The sequence below is a fragment of the Syngnathus floridae genome, chromosome 20 (assembly GCF_059516105.1).
Source record: "Syngnathus floridae isolate MCC-2025c chromosome 20, RoL_Sflo_1.0, whole genome shotgun sequence".
In the NCBI taxonomy this organism is placed as follows: Eukaryota; Metazoa; Chordata; class Actinopteri; order Syngnathiformes; family Syngnathidae; genus Syngnathus; species Syngnathus floridae.
In genome coordinates, this window is record NC_142432.1 from 3,754,608 (window position 1) to 3,774,900 (window position 20,293).

The 20,293-nt window shown below is 40.6% G+C and overlaps 2 protein-coding genes across 3 annotated transcripts; one reads left to right on the top strand and one right to left on the bottom strand.

The window, feature by feature from the left end:
• Positions 1-180: 180 nt before the first annotated feature.
• Positions 181-20,148, bottom strand: LOC148380827 (receptor activity-modifying protein 3-like). 2 transcript variants are annotated; one of them, XM_088362831.1, is made up of 6 exons: positions 20,019-20,148; positions 19,527-19,636; positions 12,218-12,290; positions 3,856-3,885; positions 3,620-3,779; positions 181-1,734 (listed from the first exon to the last, which is right to left on the bottom strand). In XM_088362831.1, exons 3-6 carry the CDS (start codon positions 12,267-12,269, stop codon positions 1,479-1,481), a joined length of 498 nt encoding a protein of 165 aa, XP_088218957.1. In that variant the 5' UTR covers positions 12,270-12,290; positions 19,527-19,636; positions 20,019-20,148; the 3' UTR covers positions 181-1,478. The 2 variants fall into 2 exon arrangements, with proteins under 2 accessions (XP_088218957.1, XP_088218959.1); XM_088362833.1 differs by lacking the exons at positions 12,218-12,290; positions 19,527-19,636; positions 20,019-20,148 and adding an exon at positions 8,990-9,314.
• Positions 10,268-19,179, top strand: LOC148380828 (uncharacterized). The gene is made up of 5 exons (XM_088362821.1): positions 10,268-10,424; positions 12,727-12,791; positions 12,869-13,001; positions 13,793-13,832; positions 14,181-19,179. Exons 1-5 carry the CDS (start codon positions 10,324-10,326, stop codon positions 18,630-18,632), a joined length of 4,791 nt encoding a protein of 1,596 aa, XP_088218947.1. The 5' UTR covers positions 10,268-10,323; the 3' UTR covers positions 18,633-19,179.
• Positions 20,149-20,293: the final 145 nt, after the last annotated feature.

The window sequence follows — 20,293 nt, forward strand, 5'->3', positions numbered from 1 at the left end:
CGTGAAATAACAATTAAGAGCAATAAAGCAAAGGAGTGTTATAGATTTGTAAGCAGTCATTGTTTTTGGCTTCCATTGCTATTATAAAATTCTGGAAGAGATCCACAAAAGATCATGCGAGGCTAATGCAACACCCAGATGCTCGTAGGTTCAACTTTAAAGAACATTCATGACGAGAAATTCTCAGTGTACGAACAGTATTTTAATTCATCGCAATCAGTCATAAAACAGCCACAAAAAATGGTTGAATTCTAATTTTGTCTCATATTTGTTGTCCTTTCCAGTGACGACTTGTCCCTTGAGTAACTCGGCAGTGTGTGGAAACATAGAATCCCTTTAAGTCCAAGTTTGGGTTCCTTTTCATCCTTTTGTGTATGTTGAAAATGTTGTCCACGGGGGATCTTATTTCCCAAAAGTTCCATCAACTTTGGCCTTCAGCTAGGATACAGTGTTCTGACAAGAAAAGTCCAAGATCACTGGTCTCGGTCTGGCCAATCATCCATCCATCGAAATGTTCCAAACCTAAACTGGTCATATTGTTTCGCATGTATAGTAACTTGAAGGCAAATACAATAAATAGCTTGAAATTTTGGCAAATATACATGAACTCTTTTTTGAGTTAGATGAGGAACCAGTGCCTGAATGTACAGCTTCATATAAAGCAAAAAAAAAACTCCAGCCACCTTTTTGGATAAAGCATGTTGTCATTTGTACAAGGTAAAAGTGTAATAGTATTTTTGGGCTTAAATTAAGAGAGACAGATAAAAAAAAAAGTTTGCCTATTTACTTATTTATATATTTTTAATTTATTTTAAAAGTGGAATATTATTTTGGGGCATAAATTAAGAGAGACAGAAAAAAATGTTTTTTTTATATATTTATAATGATTTTTATTTTAACATGGTAATAAAAATCCAAACAAACCAAAACGAATCACAAAAAAAAAAAAAATCCTGTGCAATGATGCTCTTTTCTTATTGATGGAAAGAAATATTTAAAACACAAAAGAATGTTTTGGTGTACGTATTAGAATGTGGAACAGCACAATTGACTGCAAAACTGTCTCTTAACAATAGCTTTGATTGTATTGGCAATCCAAGAGGTTGTAATTAAAAAAAACAGCAAGTCAATGAGTGCACTTAAAGGGGACATCTAGATTATCCGAACATCTATCAGATAACATGCAAACTAATAACATGCTCAACAGGAAACATGTGCAATAAATCACTAATATGTCTTTTGGCTCTTTGCTGATTTTGTTATTTACCTTTTGGACTATGTATTTTGCTCACACACAAAAAGAGAACATGAAACTGATTACTAGATCCTTGCGTGAAGGCACCCTGAAATGTTTGAACACTTTGTTGTTGTCTCGAGGACTTTAGAAGATGGATTCCTAAAACAACCAGCGGATCAAATAACCAACTAAATCCAACTCCCAAACTTTCCAACACTAACAAATGTTCGGGTGGTGTCCCCTAAACCAGGTTGTCGCTCCTCTTGCTGCACCACACCACAAGAGCAATCATAGCCAAGGTGAGGAAAACAGGAATAAGAATGAGGACGGTCAACGTGTTGTCCGGAGGGTCCACCCACACCACCTGATCCAAAGTGCAATTGGCGAAAAAGTGCTTGTGTATGCGGATGATGTAGCTCTCCACCAGTGGATTGGGCCAGTAGCAGTGGACGATGAAGGATTTGGTCTCCGTGCAGAGCGTAAAGATGTGGTACTCACTGCGAAAAAACCATTACCGGAAATTCAAATAAGGATCAATTGTTATACTATTAGCATTTTAACGGTTGAATTGTGTCGCCATCTACGGCATGATTGTAAGTCTTCTGACGTCAAGATGTCACTTTTGTTTTGAAGGTGCTTTGCTTAAGTGCTGCTAATCAAATAAACTTCTGCTGGTTGTAAGAGATGTACTGGGTGAGCATCTGCCGTATATTCTGGAAGCAATGACAAAGGCACCAGATGCCAGACAAGTGCTTTGCTTCCTGTTCATTCTCAACGCAGGGAATAAACAACAAGATGAGTCCAAATATGTATGTATATATATATATATATCTATATATAGATATATATATATATCTATATATATCTATATATATATATATATATATATATATATATATATATATATATATATATATATATAGATATAGATATAGATATATAGATATATAGATAGATAGATAGATATAAATATAGATATATATATATACACACCGTATTTTCTGCACTATAAGGCGCACGTAAATACCTCCAATTTTCTCAAAAGCTGACAGTGCGCCTTATAATCCAGTGCGCCTTATATATGGACCAATATTGAGCCACTACGGCAGGCGTGTCCAAATATATGGCCTTATATATGGACAAAGTTTTAAAATGGGCCATTCATTGAAGGTGAGCCTTATAATCTGGTGCGCCTTATAGTGCGTAAAACTCATGAAGTCATGAAGAGGTAAATGATTGAGTGGCAAATAGAGGCTATCCCAGTAATTTTATTGATGCTAACTATTTTTACAATATATTCAATATTGTAACATTTCTAACTTGGTTACGCTCTCGTACAACAAGCTCAAAACATCATGGGAGTTGTTGTTGCAGCAGCTGCGCCGTGGGGAAGCGCGACACATTTGTCAAACAGGAGAAGCTCTGCAGGGATCACTGCTTGTTTAAACATGAGGTTCTTTGCTCTCAGAGCCTGATCCCCCCCCCCCCTCCCCTCTCGGTTCCCTTGTTCAGGTCAATCTGTATATTTGCTTTTCTCTTAAAAGTCCCGCTCAGAACCTCGGCCTACAACGGCAACATGTCTACTTGTGACTCGACTCGTTATTTCTTCTCCCTTTTTTAATTGCAAACAAACACGATTCCAGAGAAAAGGCATCATTGTTTCAAACTAAATGATGCAACAGCGTGCTTCCTGTGAAGTCTGCTACTAATTCAAAGGAGAAAGTCAGAGGGGTCTTTTTCTAGACGACCCCCCCCCAAAAAAAAAAAATAATGCTAATTGTTTTCAAATCTCCAAACGGTCTGTTTTATCCTCCCCGTCATCTTTACAGATGTAGCCGAGCATGCCTCAAGTCAAACATCTGTCTGCACCACCGAGTTCAAGAGGCTAATTTTAGCATTCAAGCAGAGGTGGCATGTGAAGCGTCGGTCATCGTCCTCCAGTATGCACGAACATCGTATTCATTTTGGGATCGCATGTTAAGCTAATTCGCCTTCGTCTTGCGTAAGCGTTCAAAGGTTAGAAGGAGAAATTGTGAAATTGAAAACATTTTAAAAAGGTTGACAAATGAAAAGAGTCTTGTTTTTCCAGATGTTTTGAAATCAAGATTTGTTGTTAAGGCTTAAATATCCAAATTTTGTTTTTCACGTCTCAGTGTTTTGGGGAAAAAAAAACAACAACTAAGAGATGTTATCTTAGCTAGGCTGACGCTTGGGGTAAAATATTAAGAGTGGCTCCGTGAAAAGGTCATTTTAAAAAAATTCCCTCCAAGCTTCGTAATTAACTGGTTTGTTGTAGTGAGTCAAACAAATTTAGAGCGTTTAAATGAAATGTCCATTTGATTGAAATGAAAATAAATATTCCGTAGTGTGTGTGTGCAATACCTGATAAAGTGAGTGAGGTTACACCAATGCTGAGGGTCTATGTGAGCCATGTCCCGCTTGAAGTCTTCACCACAGACTTCCACTTCCCACTCCAAGCGCGACTCGTTGCAGGCTCTCTTCGGCCGGGCAGAAGTGTGTTCAATGTTCAAACTCTCAGTCGCTGGAGAGCGGATGTTAGAAAACATCATTAATGTATTCCAACAAAATGATACGATGTCGACCGAACGGATGCATACCTGAAAAGCCCTTCGCCATCCAGGCATTGACTGCAAATAAAAAAGATATGTTGAGTGGAAATAAAATAAAATTCTGACATGCACATCTGACTTCCTGACCTTTGACCTCCCCTCAACCCTTGTTATGATAAGAACCTTAGAATGTCATTGAAAAAAAAAGCCACCTTAACCAACTGGGAAAACGTGCTTCGCTTCTTGTGACGTCCGACTCAACTCCCATGAGAAGAGTCTCGTGCGTTACACGTGGAGGCGTTTCTCTGAAAGATGCCTCGCATTCCTGCTTGCTGAATTCAGACAGCCATTGAGTCACGCACATACCGCTGAGGTTCTTTTTTTTCATTGGATCACACCCAAGAGCAAAGAGATTTCAGCAGAAGCGAGTCACTTCCTCAGAAATTAGTTTTTTTTTGTTTTCCAGTACGCCATTATTATTGAAAGAATAAATCATGATTTGTGTTTTTGTTGAAATTTTATTTAGTTTTTCTATTCATGTTTTGTTTTGTGTGGGGCATGTCTTGATTTTTCTTCTTATTATTATTATTTTACCTGTGCTCGTCAATGCCACTTTTTTCTTACTTTGAATCTTGTTTTTTTTTTTTTTTTTTCTTTTTAGCAGGGTGTTGGTGTTATAAATTATTACATCATTTGTTGATTCAAAATGTCTTGCCATTTTTGTTTTTGGACTTAAACACAATTTTGGAGCGCACTCCTGCTTTGCCTCATTGCTTTGCTGCAAACATCATTACCTAACCTAATAGAGTATATTCAGTGACTCAAATGTGAAACTGCATTCACAAATTTGTCCCGAAATAAAAAAACGACTCTTAAATGGAAGAGTGCAGCACATCAAGCAGCCACTTTCATGTGAAGTGTTTAGTATGCTAATAGATTTCAATTTCCTCCATCCATCCTTAAAGCCCTTTTAACAACTGCTCTGTGCATAATCACTCTGGATCCAGCCCATTATTAAAACACTAAAATAAAAAGGCAAGCAAAGATAACGTCGATTACGGTTCTTGTTTCACAAGATGAATTGGCAACAACGTTTGTCTGCTTAAAAAGAGAAACGAGGAAAGGAAATGAGGAAATGGAAGATAAACTAATGTGCCAACTGTCTCCGGGGGTAATTAATTTATTTATCAGTTCCATCGGCAGCATCATTAGCTGACTTGTATCATCTAACTGGCAGTGGAAAACATTCATATTGGATAATAATAAAAACAAAAAAAAGTTAAAGATATATGAATGCTTTTATATTCAATTTATTATCCGTTTTAAAACAGGAAAAATGCAAAACCCAAACCGGATATTAAGTCGTCTGACTTTATGTGTATTTATGCCCAAGGACGCATTGTCTCCTGTGTTTCTAATTTAATCACTTAATTGGCATCGGAAAAGACGGCTGCTCGCTAGACTTCCTGAACAACAAAAAAATCACGTGCAAATATTCAGACCAAATATTTATTTCCAGCGGTAAGAAGCGCCACAAGCAAACAAATTGCACGGGGTCTTAAGTTTGCATGCAAATGCAGCATCTTAAAGATGTTGTGTAACAGGCACTTAAGAAAAGGAGCATCCCATCAGTTGTTCTGCCCCCGCTCAAGCTGAAGCGCTAAGCACCTCATCAACATTCAATTTTGGAAAATCCCAGTGGAAACTTTGGATTTTGGCACGAGTTCAAGCAAGCTGCGGATGATAGATAAGAAATTCCAATACAATAATGACAAAGTGAATTTGCTGATTCAAGAGACTGTGAAATTCAACTCGCTTGTTTGTGTGCATAATCAAGTGGAACAAACGGCATTACGGGGATTGGGATTCAACTTCTCAAATGAGCCATTTGAAAATCATTTCAAGCTCGAGATAGACCAAAGTGGTTTACTTCCATTGAATCGTACACAAAAAAAAAAAAACCAAGCTAGAACAGAACACTCTCGGCTATCAAGTTGTTTGGCATTACGTCATGACAAACATTTATGAGCCGTATTCCGCTAAACACGGTAATAACATTTCCATGTGTTAAAAGAGCAGATGTTGAAAAAGAAAGATGACATTGTCGATTGTCTCTCGATGGTTACTCAAAGACACATCACTTAATCATTATGAGGCACACTGCCCCCCCCCCCCTAACCCTAACCCTAACCCTCTCAAAGACGTTTTCTGTTTATTGATACAGAAATGTGACTGTATGCTAAGATCCAAAAGACACTTGGGATCAAATCTTTTTAAGAACCTGCCAAATGGACAGACGAACAGAAGCTAATGATCTCCTTGATGAGACGAAGAGGTCATTGTTTTCCGTCAGACAAAGGCAAGACCTTCACCGTAAAGCCAATTAGCTCTTCTCCTCAAGTAGCAGAGGAGTTGAAATTCACATTCTACAACGCTCCTTTGGACTCGGCCGCATTAGAACAATGCACTGCAGGATAATGATGAAGAAGAACGGCACACATTACGATTAAATTGCCAATTTTATGGGGGAGAGGATGAGTGGTTTGGGTTATAATGAATCTCAGACTTTGTTAAGGGCCTAAATAAGTAGGGCATATGTTGTCTAGTACTGTATGAACAGATGCTCAAGATGCTTCTGACAAAGTCATTAAAAGCCCATTCCCTCATCAGGCTAAAATAAAAATATAAAAGCCCTTTTGAGATAATAAATAACGGTTGATCCCACAGTATTCCTGGAAACATTTTCCCGCATTGGAATAAAACGTTCCCGTCTGCTATTAGCTTCTTTTTAAGGAAGTGTCAGTTTATTCTTTACTGTTTCGGAGTCATCCAAGTCTTTTGGCTGCAAAGTATTTATCCCCTTGTGAGATCTTTTTTATCCTGATATAAATAGACACCTGCTTGGCATCCTTCCACTTTTTTTTTGTATTGCACGGTGGCGCCGTTTCGAGAACACGAAGGTCACTATTTTGGTCAGTACTGACAGGATTTTACAGGGTGAGTAAAAGCAGTCTAGTTTTTGGCAGCCGCACTCCGTGGGAGACTAGTGTCAGCCAGACCTCAGTGTCACACTTTGAAAGGAACGGGAAGAGCAAAAAGAGACAAAGTTCATGCCTTCCATCTCCTCTTGCATGAAACTTTTACAGCCCCATGAAATATTAATTAGGCTCTTAAAAGACCCTCGTTGCCATTAGAAGATTGTCCGAGCAGCGTTCGGTGTCACGCTTATTAGCCTGAGTGATACGAATGTTACTGTTATGAAATACGTTGAATATTCTCAAGTCGGCACAAATTAAGAAAATAAATGTAATACAGTACATCGTTTTTTGTGGAGGGAATTTAAGAGGAGATCATCATTATCTGAACAAGTCCAGGATAAAAACAAAGAGGCCTAGAACTGTACCTTGAGGGACACCTTAAGAAAGTGGGTCAAGGGTTTAGATTTATGATTGATATACAACTAGCCAAAAATCTGCATGTGAGTAGTCACACTGACTCAGTGGTTTGTTTCCCTTTAGAAAAAAAAAAAAACGGTTCCCAAACTTTCTCAGTCCCAAAAGGGATGCTTGACGGGAAAATCTTTTTGTCTAGACCAAAGCCAATATGGGGAAATCCCTACGACATGAACAATATTTACCGCAACCTGATGCAACTATTTTAAATCTGTTCTCCATATTTTTAGTATTTTCTACTGGAACCAGAAAGGAAAAAATACAAAGAAAAATAGCAATACAAGTATTACACTGCCGCAAGGGCCGCAACTGTCACATGGTCGTTATCCATGGAGGGGAGGTCTTCAAACACAGACCACATTCTCAAGTCTCCAAAGGAGTTTTTCCAAACAGAAGAAAAAAACTTTTCCTCAATTTTTCTTGAGTTCATACCCCCCAGAGCATGGTACAATCTGACAGAAATGACAAAGCCGAAGCAAAATGCTTGAAATTGGAATTGTGCAACTTGCGTGGACGGCGTGTAATGGAAGTCGTTGCGGCGCCAAGGCTGACTCTTGTCATGACAGTGACACAATCAGCTCCTGATAGCCACACCATGTTGGCGAGTGACTCCCCTCCCCTCGCTTTTATCACCATCAAGCACTTTTGCTGTCCTGATAGCACCAGTGAAATTCAATCCTTTCACTACAGTTGTCTCTCTGTCTGCCTACCGTGATTTTCCAGTTACATTTTGTAATTTGGCTTTTAGGGGGCTGAAACTATCCATAATTTTTTGTAATCAATATAAATGAAATTGTGATTTTTAGAAGCAGACCACCCAAGAATCTTTCAACTCATCACGCCAACCTTGTACATAAACTCATGAGGGGCATGAAACATTTTCATACATGATTTAATCCTTTAAGGACCGACTAATGAGCCAGATCCAAAAGGTCCTATTGGCCTCGATATATAGGTTAGCTCTGTCCATTGGGGCATGCAATGTTAGAGTTTCCCCTAGTCATGGAGGGTTAGCTCAATCTACATTTGATGCTTTTTCTTCCTAATGTAATACAAACTGTGGATATTAATTAATCTATTCAGAAGAATATGTGGAATACATCAGAAAGCAATTTGGGCGGCTTTATCGCTGCAGCCAGCGGTTTCTGTTAATTAACGCGAAACTGCTTAAAAAGAACAGTTGTGCAGGGAACTCAATGTAAAATTTATTAAAAATAATTCTGTATGCCCATCCGTGTGTTTTTTCTCAATGAGAGCAATCCGAAATTATAATACTGAGAACAATTGGTTTATGTGTACACTTGCACAATCTAATGAGCTGCAATTAAATGTTGCTATGCATGGGAAATAATCCAATTTAACTTTTTTTTAAAACAATAATAAATCAATTTTCATCTCTTTAGCATCAGCAGAAGCAGAACAATTGAATATTCTTTTACTTGATGGCAGGAGGCAGATAATCAATATGTGTAGCCACATTTTATCCACTGCGTATGAAGGTCTGACACGTTTTGAAAGGTCAACCTTCATGCAATTTAGTCTTGTTTTTTTCCTGCCATAACAAATAGCCACTTATTAAATAATACAAGTCTACTAATTCAGTGCTATTAAATTGTGGAGTGTGGTTGGTAGAAAAATATTGCATGAAATAATTTAATCCGGTGTAGGCTATTTTATTTTATTGTCTGTGTTTGTTTTGTTTTGCAATACGGAAAAACAAGAGCACTCACCCAAAATCCCAACAACAAAAAGTTTCAGCACTGCAAACTCATTTGTATCCATCCCGCTGTGTGGATCCAGTTAGTCTCTGAATGAAAGCTCAGATTCAGCTCGGTAAAATTGTACATTTGAAGCGGGCCATTATTATCCCTAAAAGACCAGATCAAGTTCCGTCATGCTGCCAGCAGACTCGATTCGAATGAGAATCCAAGAAAGCACCCTTCGCCACAGAGAAAAAAAAATGCAAAGATTCCTGTGCGTGATCCCCGTGTGTCCTGGTGATGATAATCGAGACTTGTCTGTGGCGAGGAGTCAGAGCTCAGCACCAGTCCTGCATCCCGGTGAGGAGGAGGAGGAGGAGGGGGGGGAGAAGAAGGAGGAGCGGTGCAAGTATACCACTGCCATTAATACCATTAGTGCGTGTCAATAACTGCTTTTCAAAATATAAATTATTGTAAATCGCCAATAATGCGTTTTGCAAATGTTAATATTCATTTCCGTGATTTGTTGACAAGTTTTGGTCAAGCAAACGATTGCTCAAATAAAACACGGACCCACTGTGACGTCTTCCCAAAAACTAACATGACAACACTGACCTCTTGTGGTTTCAGTTTAAATGTAATTTCTTAACTCAACGATAGGGAGCAGTATTGCTATTGTAAGTATTAATTTAATAATCATGGCTGGGTGGGTGGATGGTGTGACCTTTAATTTAATAATCATGGATTGATGGGTAAATTCAATAATCATGGATGGATGGATGGATGGATGGATGGATGGATGGATGGATGGATGGATGGATGGATGGATGGATGGATGGATGGATGGATGGATGGATGGATGGATGGATGGATGGATGGATGGATGGATGGATGGATGGATGGATGGATGGATGGATGTGTTAGAGCTATTTTTATCGTCTTTCTAAACCCTAAAATCAATTTTTTTTGCATTTCATTACGTCATACTTTTTTCACTAAATACATTAATCAGAATATTAAGTAGTACAACTATAGGAGTAATATTAAAGTCCTATAGAGGTATTGTTGTGCCATTATTTATTATTATTTTAATTTTTTTAAAGGAGTTGAATCCGTATTTCTACTTATAAGTTGGACACAAGTATGTGTACTTTTACTGAAGAATAGTTTTGTGGTGTCTTTAACTGAAGGGGGGGAAAAGTTCCGTGGGTAAGGTGCGCTTGACCTGCACGTCGCCCTTTGACTTCTTGCGTGGACGGTTCCTCTACTCTTGTGGTTGACTCTGCTTGTTTAAATTCCACACGTCGTGTTTAAGATGCGCGTGTCTCATCGGCATCCTGGAGCTCCGAACCGGTTCAAACAGAATGTCAACAAGTGACGCAGTATACTCCGAACTGTCAGTTCGAAGAGAGACAGCGACACCTCCGCACGGGGAAGCACGCTCAACACGGAATTCGACTACAAAGTGGGTCTAAATCCATTTCATGATGTATTTATATTTGTTTTTATCGCGTTTATGCTACACTTGTCAAGGTTTGCACGGAGTGTGTCGGTTTTTCCTCAGTTGTGTAGCGAGTTGTTACTGATACTGAACTTCGTTTACAAACTGCGTGATTAAGTGTTTAATTTATCTGTGACGCTCCTGTATCGCCTCTAGCTTGTCGAAATATTCTTTTTAGTTTTCTTAAAGGTATTTCAAGCGGTTCGGCGTTAAGGTTATTGAATTGTTTGGTGCGTTTTATTTATTTTTTAATTAGTTCATGACCTGGGATAATTAGGGTAAATATTTGGTCGTTTCCAGATATCAGATGAGAGAAAACAGCTGTGATTTTAAACGTTTTTTTCTTTTTTTTTTTGTATTTTCCAAGTGTTTCATATTTTGCAGAAGGCTAGTTTCATGAGTTTGTGTGTGATTGAAATCTGAGAGGAATTTATTGACGCGTGGGTAAGCATTCAGGTCCGCAACAGAACTATCACCATGGAAACACAAAGCCACTGACTTGCTGCGCAACTTCAATTTCTCTGCACTTCATGCTTCAACATTTGCTGTTTGCTTAAAGTGTGGCGCAGTGAATGTGTGTGATTCTAAAAAAACAAACAAAAAAAAGTCTGGTTTGCCTTAATATTGCAAATCACTGCAAGGTCATTACGATTCAGACATTTAAGGAGTAAATCATTTGCAGTTGGAACATCTCAATGATGTGTTTGTCCGAGTTCACACCCACACTTAGTTCAGCCAGGATCATTGTGGTTATGTAAGTGTTAGTTGTCTGAAAAGGCCACACACACCCACAAGTAGTTCAGCCCTTACACCGGAGCGGACATACCTCACACGCAATGTTTCACACTAACGATTCTGTCAAAGAAAACAATTTGTCATCCGCCTGAAAGTCATAAAAACCGTGACATAATCCGTACGCTTGTGGTAACGCATGTTATGATACACAAATGCTGTAATTATGTTTGGCGTCAACAAGACAAAAGTAATTAATCATATATGAGTCGATGTGATTTTCTGCAGCAAGATGTGATAAACTGTCACTTGTTTATTACTTTCCTTATCTTGTATGAAAAAGAAAATTCTTGTCATCAACAAAAGTGAGTTCACAAGCTTTTAAGTGCATGCCAAAGCTACTGCAGGAAGAAAGTCATTGTTTGGAAAACACAACAACGGTTTTCTTATCTACAGTATGTGTGGACAGGGTGAAGCTACTACACAGACCAGCCACGATTATTATATATATTTATTTTTATTTTTTTTAACTAGGCACGTTTATGTTGGCTGGTTTGTCTCTTTCAAGTCTGTACTTGGCAAGCTTCTTAGAAGTTATTATTGAGATAATTCATGGATCCCTTAGGCAAATTAGAGTGAGGAAAATATTTCAAAGAAAAGAAAAATTGGCTGCTGGTTGAACGCAATGACGACAATGAAGCTGTTACAGTATTTGTGTCTGTCTTGATTTCTTGTCCTGGCCTGCGGGCGTGTCAGGACCAAAAAAGACAAGGTGTGTTGAGCTGAAGATGTTCCTCCCTTCTTTGTAACTTTCTCTCTTGTCAGGTCATGCAAGTCTTCTTTTTATAATACAATAACGTGAAGGGTAAATCTGTATAATCCATGTGACCCCAGGGCAAATTCTTTTTTGTATTAACAATTTATGATGTGCAAGTCATTTGATGTCCTCACACAAAGTGGTACATTTACCGACATAAGGACGACTTCCAGCAACACTAAAATCATTCCGACATGCGGAATTGTACCTCGTCTTTGTTGTGTTGCCACGCTCGCTCGGAGAAGTGCGGGATCGGCCATCTAAGTGGGCGTGTTCGCCGCCTGTGAAAGAAAGTGTGTTGGATTATACAAGTGCTTCTTATCAATCGGGCATGATTACGCATGAGGAAGCAGATATTTAAAAGAATGACTCGGAAGAAAGACAGCCATGCACTTTTAACACACTTCATTTCATAATGAGGAAATATAAAATCAAGTTTAAATAAGGTGATCTGGACTCAGGGTCAACCTGCCAACTGCTTCAACAATGAACAGGAACTCCACGCAGTAAATAAAAGCCAAAGATGGAAGGAATGTTTGTTCTTCTTAACGTGGGGCTGCTTATTGTTTGTACGAGAGACATCTATGGTCCAATTGCTGGTGCATCACCAAATTTGGTGTGCTTACGATACACTTGACAAAATAGCGGCGGGTTGGAGCTGATGACATCATCCATGTATTTAAACTGTGGGTAAAATGAATGATTTTGATTTTGCAGACAGTGGGACGACAAAAGTCCACATCCTTGCTGCCGTGCCATCACACATGAAAGAAGGGTCGAAGGTGACAATTTGTTTCTATTTTTTTTAATCGGTGTTACTTGCCCATCAATTAACATTTGAATGCAATTATTATTCCAGAATGTAAATTTGGAGCAGACGGACCAAGACAAGAGGTGAATGTTGAAAGTGGGAGCAGATACACCACCCGTGTTGTTTTAACACTCTCCAACTACCTGGACTTCAAAAGGAAGCAAGACTCCTGTGTATATAGGTGAACACACAAATTTTTGACCTCATTTCTGTACACCATTCGGTATTTCAAATATGTTAATTTGTGCGTGGAATAGTATGTGAAAAATGTTAAGGACGTCGTAAGGTATATCCTCAGGCGGGTACATGTGAGAGAAATACAGCTTTCAACAGACGTCAACAAGCAGCACTAAATTAAGACAAATCATATAAAAGCAATGTTTTGATGACAGCAAATTTATCGGGAGGAAAAATGTTGTTGATTCAAATTTTAGCAACTAAATGCAGCTATTTATGGGCAGTCTGGAACCTTGAGTAAAAAATAAAAAACTATGAATCATCAACACCCAAACTATAATAAGAACCCGTTCCGCCCTTAATGAGAAAGTCCCTGTTATTGTTTCATGGACATCATTTGTGGTTAGATTTTGAATTTTGTACTGCACCAGGAAGTGACACACCCTTTAAATGAATTTCAAGCACCTGTGCATATCAGCAAAAAATACAATTCGACAGTATACAATGTCGGCATCTGGAACTGAATGTGAGAGAGAGCCCCTGTGTGTGATCTTTTTTTCAAGTGTGTCACGCATGCCTTCAAAATGGCTACAGGCGTGACTTAAGTGTGTGTGAAAAGTGTTTAGTGAAGGCCGGAGGACAGAGCAAAGGAATGCCGGCCATCGTGTTGCTCGGCATTGCCACGCTCAATGTTTGACATCCGAGTAAAACTGTTGCCTTTTCATCCTGGGAAATGTCAGCTTTGTCTCCTGATTACTCAATCGGCACTAATCAAACTTTTGCTTTCTTCTTCAGTTCGGATGAGACGTGTGAAACTGTAGCTGGCAGCGCTCAGGTAAGTTATTATTGATTATCAGTTATTGTGAGATTTGTAATTAAAAAAATATATGAAAATATTGACACTGCACAATTTAGTCCAGTAACTTTTTAACGAGGCCTTTTAAAAGAACTAAAATCGAATGATTTTTAATTTCTGAATAGATCGTAACACTTTTAATGACATTGTATTCTTTTCAAATCATCTTGGATTGGATGGATTAAGAACTGTCAAGGTGTGTATGTCATTGTAAATAACCTGTTTGTCCAGGCTTCAATGTTTTTACTTTATTACACCTTGGGAAAAGACACAGCAGACTTCACTTGGAAATTTTTGGTTACGCTTAGGTAATTCTTGTTTTGACAGGTGAATAATCGGACTTCACTACTAGACTCTTCCAGAGGAGTAACAAGCGAGTCGCCATTACCACAGAAGATATCATTTCTGTCCGGAAGTCGACTTTCTTCTGGATTGCAACCAAGCACAAGTGTCCGTGGATCAACTGATCAAACGATAAAAGACGGTTTTGAGAACCAAACGGATGTTGAGGAGCCCAGGGAAGTAATGTTGTCTTCTGCCATGGTGACGGTTCTTGCCCCGACTTGGACTGGCCGCCTTCGACGGTCCAAAAGGTTCGAAACAACGGGCAGTTTGGAAACTTTGACGAGTCTTCCAGGAATGGCAAATTCCGAGGCAATCCGTCCACAGAGTTGCTCTCAGAGTTCTCAAAGTAGTACGGGAAGACTATTTAACGTATCGCAAGCCCAGTCGAGAGCTCCGTTTCTGAGTACCAGACAGAACACGACGGGTTGGTCTTCTAAAAGTGGTCCTCAGAACTTGGACTATGAATTGAAGAGTAAAGTTCCTCGGACAGCCTCGTTGGACGGAAGCGCTAAAGAGACAGAAATGAAGAAAGCGCAAGCAAGTACGAGCTGGGATCCATACGGACAAAAGGGGACTCAACGAGATGGTCATCCGCTGCGGCGCTCATCTTTGAGTTCAAAACCCACAACCAGCAGTCTTCTTCTATCACTACGAAGACTAAACAATCAAAGTATGAACTCTAATGACCCCACGTCATCCGAGGTCAAGCCGGCGCCTTTGAAAACGGACCAAGAGGTTTTCTCAACACAGGTGACTCAAGCCTTTCACAAAACACTTGAGAGGGAAAGGTTCAAGCCACTCCCCTCTTCTTTGTCCCTTTCTCCCAGGGCAGCCGAGATGCAACCAGTTAGTCCTCCGTCACTACCTAACCACGGTAAAAGAGGCACGTCAAAAACGAGCTTGTTTTCGTCTTCAACCCTAAACAAAGTCACAAGTGACACGCCCAAACAACCACAACTAATGAATACGGCTCAACCGAGTCTTTCGTGCTTCAGGCAAGAATTTATCAGCCAGCGACCATCAGATAATGAACAGAGTTGGATAAGTTCAGGCAGAGGTTTTCCTGACAGCGCTGTATCTTCACATAAATCTGTTCAATATGACTCCGGGAGGCTTTCCGAAAGTGGTTCACCATCTAGAAACACACCTGTGACATCATCATCCAGGTGGCAAGAAAATAGCCAGAAGGGCAATTCAACTCCCGTTCTCACCGACACACCCAAAATCAAGTCAAACACACCTTTAATTCCTCTATCTAACAATTCTGACATGCCAGCTCTAAGTCGAACTCCGAACAAAAGTCTCAACGGTCAAATTTCCGATATTAGCAGCAATAAAGCAACGACGATTTGCAACGATGGCGTCAATCTCGCGACGAAGCCCCCGAGAGGAGGAATCGGTAGAGTCAAAGAGAAACAATGCGACTATTCATTTGATAAAATGAAGCTGGCCAAACAACTCCACGAGTCCAGTTTGAAAAAACTAGAAACGCAAAAGTCGCAACGTCTGCAGACTTTGAATCAGCCGACAGGTTCTATTAAGCGTGATGTCATTGATGGCTCATTTAAACCACATGTGAGCGACTTGGCACCCTCGTTGAAACTTTCGTCGTTCGATCGGGCCGACTCTCTCAGGAATCAGGTCGGTCCTTCAAAAAACATCTGCGCTTTCTCCCAGAATCAAAATAGCGGTCCGTCATTTCAGTCGAAAGCAGATTCTTCTCACACGTCCTTATTTATTGGCTCGCAAAAATCAAAAGTCCCCAATACAGCAAGCAACACATCTCCTCTCGGATTTATAAGAAGTTACAGCACCAACTCAAAATCTTTCCAAACAAAAGACGTGTCCAGTCATGCTCCGATGATAAATGACTCTTCCAAACAAAACCCCGAATCTATGAGCACAACTAGTCCCATCCAGATTACATCTACCACAACATCGCATCTCCAAACACCCCCTACCACTCCAACCAGTCCAAACCGCAAAGTGGGTGGAATATTAACCAACCAATCAGAAAAAGACAACAAAAAAACAGGACATGGAAAACGAGTGAAACATGTCATGTGGGAGGACTCGGAGGACTCGGAGAATTCCCAATCCAGCAAAAGTCTAGATCCATCCGTCTTGACCAGTCCCCTATCTCGCTCAAGGTCTCAGTCGCTCATCCGAGCTCCATCCATCTTCTCTTTTCTAAGATCAAGCAGTCAGAACACGAAAAACGCTCCTCTTTCCACCACATCACGCAAGACCTCAAACTTGCAGGTGGGGAAAGGGGAGAAGTATCGAGCTTTGTCTTCCGACTCTGCGGAAGGAGCCTCGAAACAAAACCTCGTTGACAATCGACGTGGCTTCGAGAGGATGGACGTGACCCCGTGCAGGCTTCAGAGGTCACGATCGTTGCAGGCCGATGAGTTCTTATATTATACAACTGCTCTCTCATCTCCCGACTTCTCAAATGGATACAAGATCCGTTACAGCTCCCCGCCCTACTCCACTCTCATCTCCAGCCGAGGTGAAACCAAGAAGGTAACTCCACGGACGCCACTTTTCCCAAATTTAAACTCAAATTACACCTCAAATCAATCCTTACATTCTCATCCAGTAGCAGATGCAACCTCACCTATCTCGAAAACATCACTTGGAAATTCGCCAAAACAATTATCATCTCCTCTGCAGAACAAGATGTCATCGCAGGAAAATTTATTGTACGGAGAAGAAATCAATAATAATAGCCATAAGAGTATATGTCGTAATCAACAAACGGGCCGGGTATTATTTATCGAGAGCAGAGTTGATGTCATCCCGCAAAATCCGCAGAATTCAAAAATGGACATAAGTTCTGATCCAAAGAGCACAAAGGCTGAATCATCGGCACTTTTCGCAAAGACGCTAACTTCCGAACAGTCACACGCAACTCTGACTCATTCCAATCCAAGCTCGAGTGGCAGCAGCTCAACGGAGAGTCGCTGTGCGGGTGACGAAGTCGGCGGCAAAAGGATGAAGGAGAGCGTGATGGGTAAATTCAAACTTTTCTCAGCCGAGAGCAACAACGAACAAAATCCAAAGAAACGCCGTTTTGTTATGAAGAAAAGCACGGCAAACTCGGAGAACGAGAAGGCTAATAAAACTTCGACGAAAATGGACCAGGTCTTCAATAAACTGAGGCAAACGTTCAGCCCGAAGCGCCCTGAAGACGAGCAATTTCCGTGGAAATGGAAGCGAGCTTCTGAAACGCCTTCCGTCGGTGGATTGAGCGATACCAACGATGCCACGCTTGAGAGCAGCAGACCCGCAGAAGACCGAGAACTCAAACCAAAGGACGATGAAAGGGCAACGCAGAACCGATACTCCCTCATACCGGCCTTATCTGTACAAAACCCAACGACAGAAAACGAGTTCTTCGTTTGGCCAGATCAATCCAATCCCCAGAAATCATCTGACCAGAATGACGTCAAGAACAGAACATCAACGCAGTTTCATCTGAGTGTAGATCCGAGTCCCAGTCGAAGCCCAAAACTCATTCATGTCAGGAAATCCACACCCACTTCCAAAAGTTCATTCTCCCCCTTCTCCTCTCTTTCCACCCTCTCGCCATTCCCTTCACCCGAAGTGGCGGACGATAACGTCTTCTACAGCCCGAAGATGCCGCACCGACGTGAGTCCTCCTCACCGTGCGAGCCGGGCGAAGGAATCAGCCTGGTGAGTTCCCGCAGAAGCCGGGCCTCCACGGGTCCGCCGAGCACAGGTCCGATCCAGGATGACGCATCGTGCTACGCTGATTTAAAATACGGCATCGAGCCCGGGAGGTCCGTTTCGGTGAGCTCCGTACTCTCCAGTCGGCGGTCGGGGCCCGGACGGATCTCCACCGGCCCCAAATTCATGAGTGTGGACGATCTTTCGGAAACAGTCCCGACTTATGGAGGAGGTGATGAGGACTTTAATCAGTGGTTGGAGAGGAATTGTAATCATCGGGCAATCAGGCAGATGCAGTCTCATATGCCCAGCGACGCCGGAAAAGCCAGATCGAGATCGCTTCCTCGATCATTCACTCGCCGTCTGGCCCAATGGAGCTCGGGTGTCTCCGTTTGTCCACCAGCAGACACCGTGGCAATATCACCCAATCATTGGAGCCCCAAAATGAAGACGTCTCACTTTGACTGGGATACAGTGAGCCCCCCGACTCCTCCCCCAACACCTCCTTTGTCACCCCAGCCCAGACGCATGTCCAGACCTCCTAGCCTTTCACCTAATTTTTCCAGCCCATCTCCAGAACCTGTGGACAGTCCATCCCCTAGGGGGCATTTGCCCTCTCGAGGTTACATCTCTCACCTAACCACATTTGAAGAATCCTCAGACAGCAGCTCAGATACAACAACAGATGATGAATATTATTTAGAAAACAGTGACGATGACGAGAAGGAAACGGAATTGTGAAAGCAGTCTCGATGTAATCGTAAGTTTCGCCTAAATGATTGTAAAAATAAGAGAGAAGAATGACAGGAATGTTGGCTGACAGTCATTAGTAAGTGACATGAAGTGAAGTTGCGCAATTCCAGCCTCCCGCTCCAAAAGGTGATGGAGCGAAAAATAAAAAAATCTCCTTTTTTGTGTTAATAGCTCCAGCTCTGAATGTGTCACAATGATTTTTTTTTTTTGGGTCATCTTGAATGGTTGCTGAAAGTGTTACTACCCCAATTCCCGCTTAAATGCATCAGGGTTATCTACGTACGTTTCTTCTGCTGCTAAGCGATAACCATTGGTGAAGGAGGATTCATGATTAAAAATATATTTTTATCTGCTTTAAATTCTTTATTTTCTTAACCCTTTTTTTCATTGAATCATACTGTATTTTGTGATTTTTAACATTCATTGTCACAAACAAGTACTTGACACAATGCTTGTCTAAATATTTGCACAGTGACAATTAAACATCTTAATATATGCATTTTATAAATAAATTCAAACAAGCTCTTTCATAGAATGGTTTTCAGTGTCACATCATTTACTGGGAGTTCACCATGAGGTCAAAACAACCTGCCATAGTGATAGCTGAGTAAATATGGGTGTTATATATAGTCGGCCATAAAACAGTCTGGTCACTGTTGATGCACTTTGCACCCTTGATTTTCTGTTCATGCACTTTGCACCTTTGATTTTCTCTCTCATAGTTTTCAGGACAAATAGTCGTTGGCCTGACATCATGCGGGTGTGGCTGCTTCATTAGTCACACAGCATTTCCATTATGTCATCATTTGTGAAGATTCATACTGTTTTTCCTTAAGTTAACTATTTTAAATAGTTCTTTTAGTCAGACAAGGAAGATTTTACCTGTTTTGCATGTTTACTTCCTGGAGCTTTCCTCAGAAACTCCACCTGATGGGGAAATGACGTTTCTTGCAGGCTGCAGGGGAAATTTGCGCCCCCTACTGGCAGAGTTTCTGGCAAGGAAAGAAAATTCAGATCAGCTAAACAAAAGTGGCACAAATTAATGTCGACAGTATTGGCTTTCATTCAACAATAAATCCTCACGGGGAGGTGCCTGCAATTAACATTCAGTACATTTGATCTTCCTTGGCAGTCAATCATGGGAAAGTTTGATTTTGCCCTTTTAATTTGTGGCTATTTTTGATGGGTTTGAAATTATTCTTGTTTGTCCTTTTCTGGGAAAATCATATGAAGGTCCAAACTACTAAGACAATTCAGAGGACTACAAAAAGGACTTTCTGACTGCAGTAATATTTTTTTTTTTAGTAACAGCGTCATCTTTTTTCCCCAACTTCCAGTTTTTCCACAACTTTGTGTTAAAAATGTCACTCTCACCTCTTAGCCATTGTTTTATGACCAGCGTGGACTATTCCAGTCCTTGTTGTGATTTATCCTTTCTCCATGTCTTGCACTTTTTGTTTTGTGGGTTTCATGAGCTTTCTGTGGATTTTTTTTTTTTGGCACAATGCATAATGCTGTGCAGGTGTGCATAACATTGCGGCTGGTACATGTAGTTCCACATTCCGCCAACAAGCCACAAACAAATAACCAATTGGCAAGTTTTAATTGTCTTTCATAAGCGCTCCGGTTTGTTTGTGATCCAACAAGAG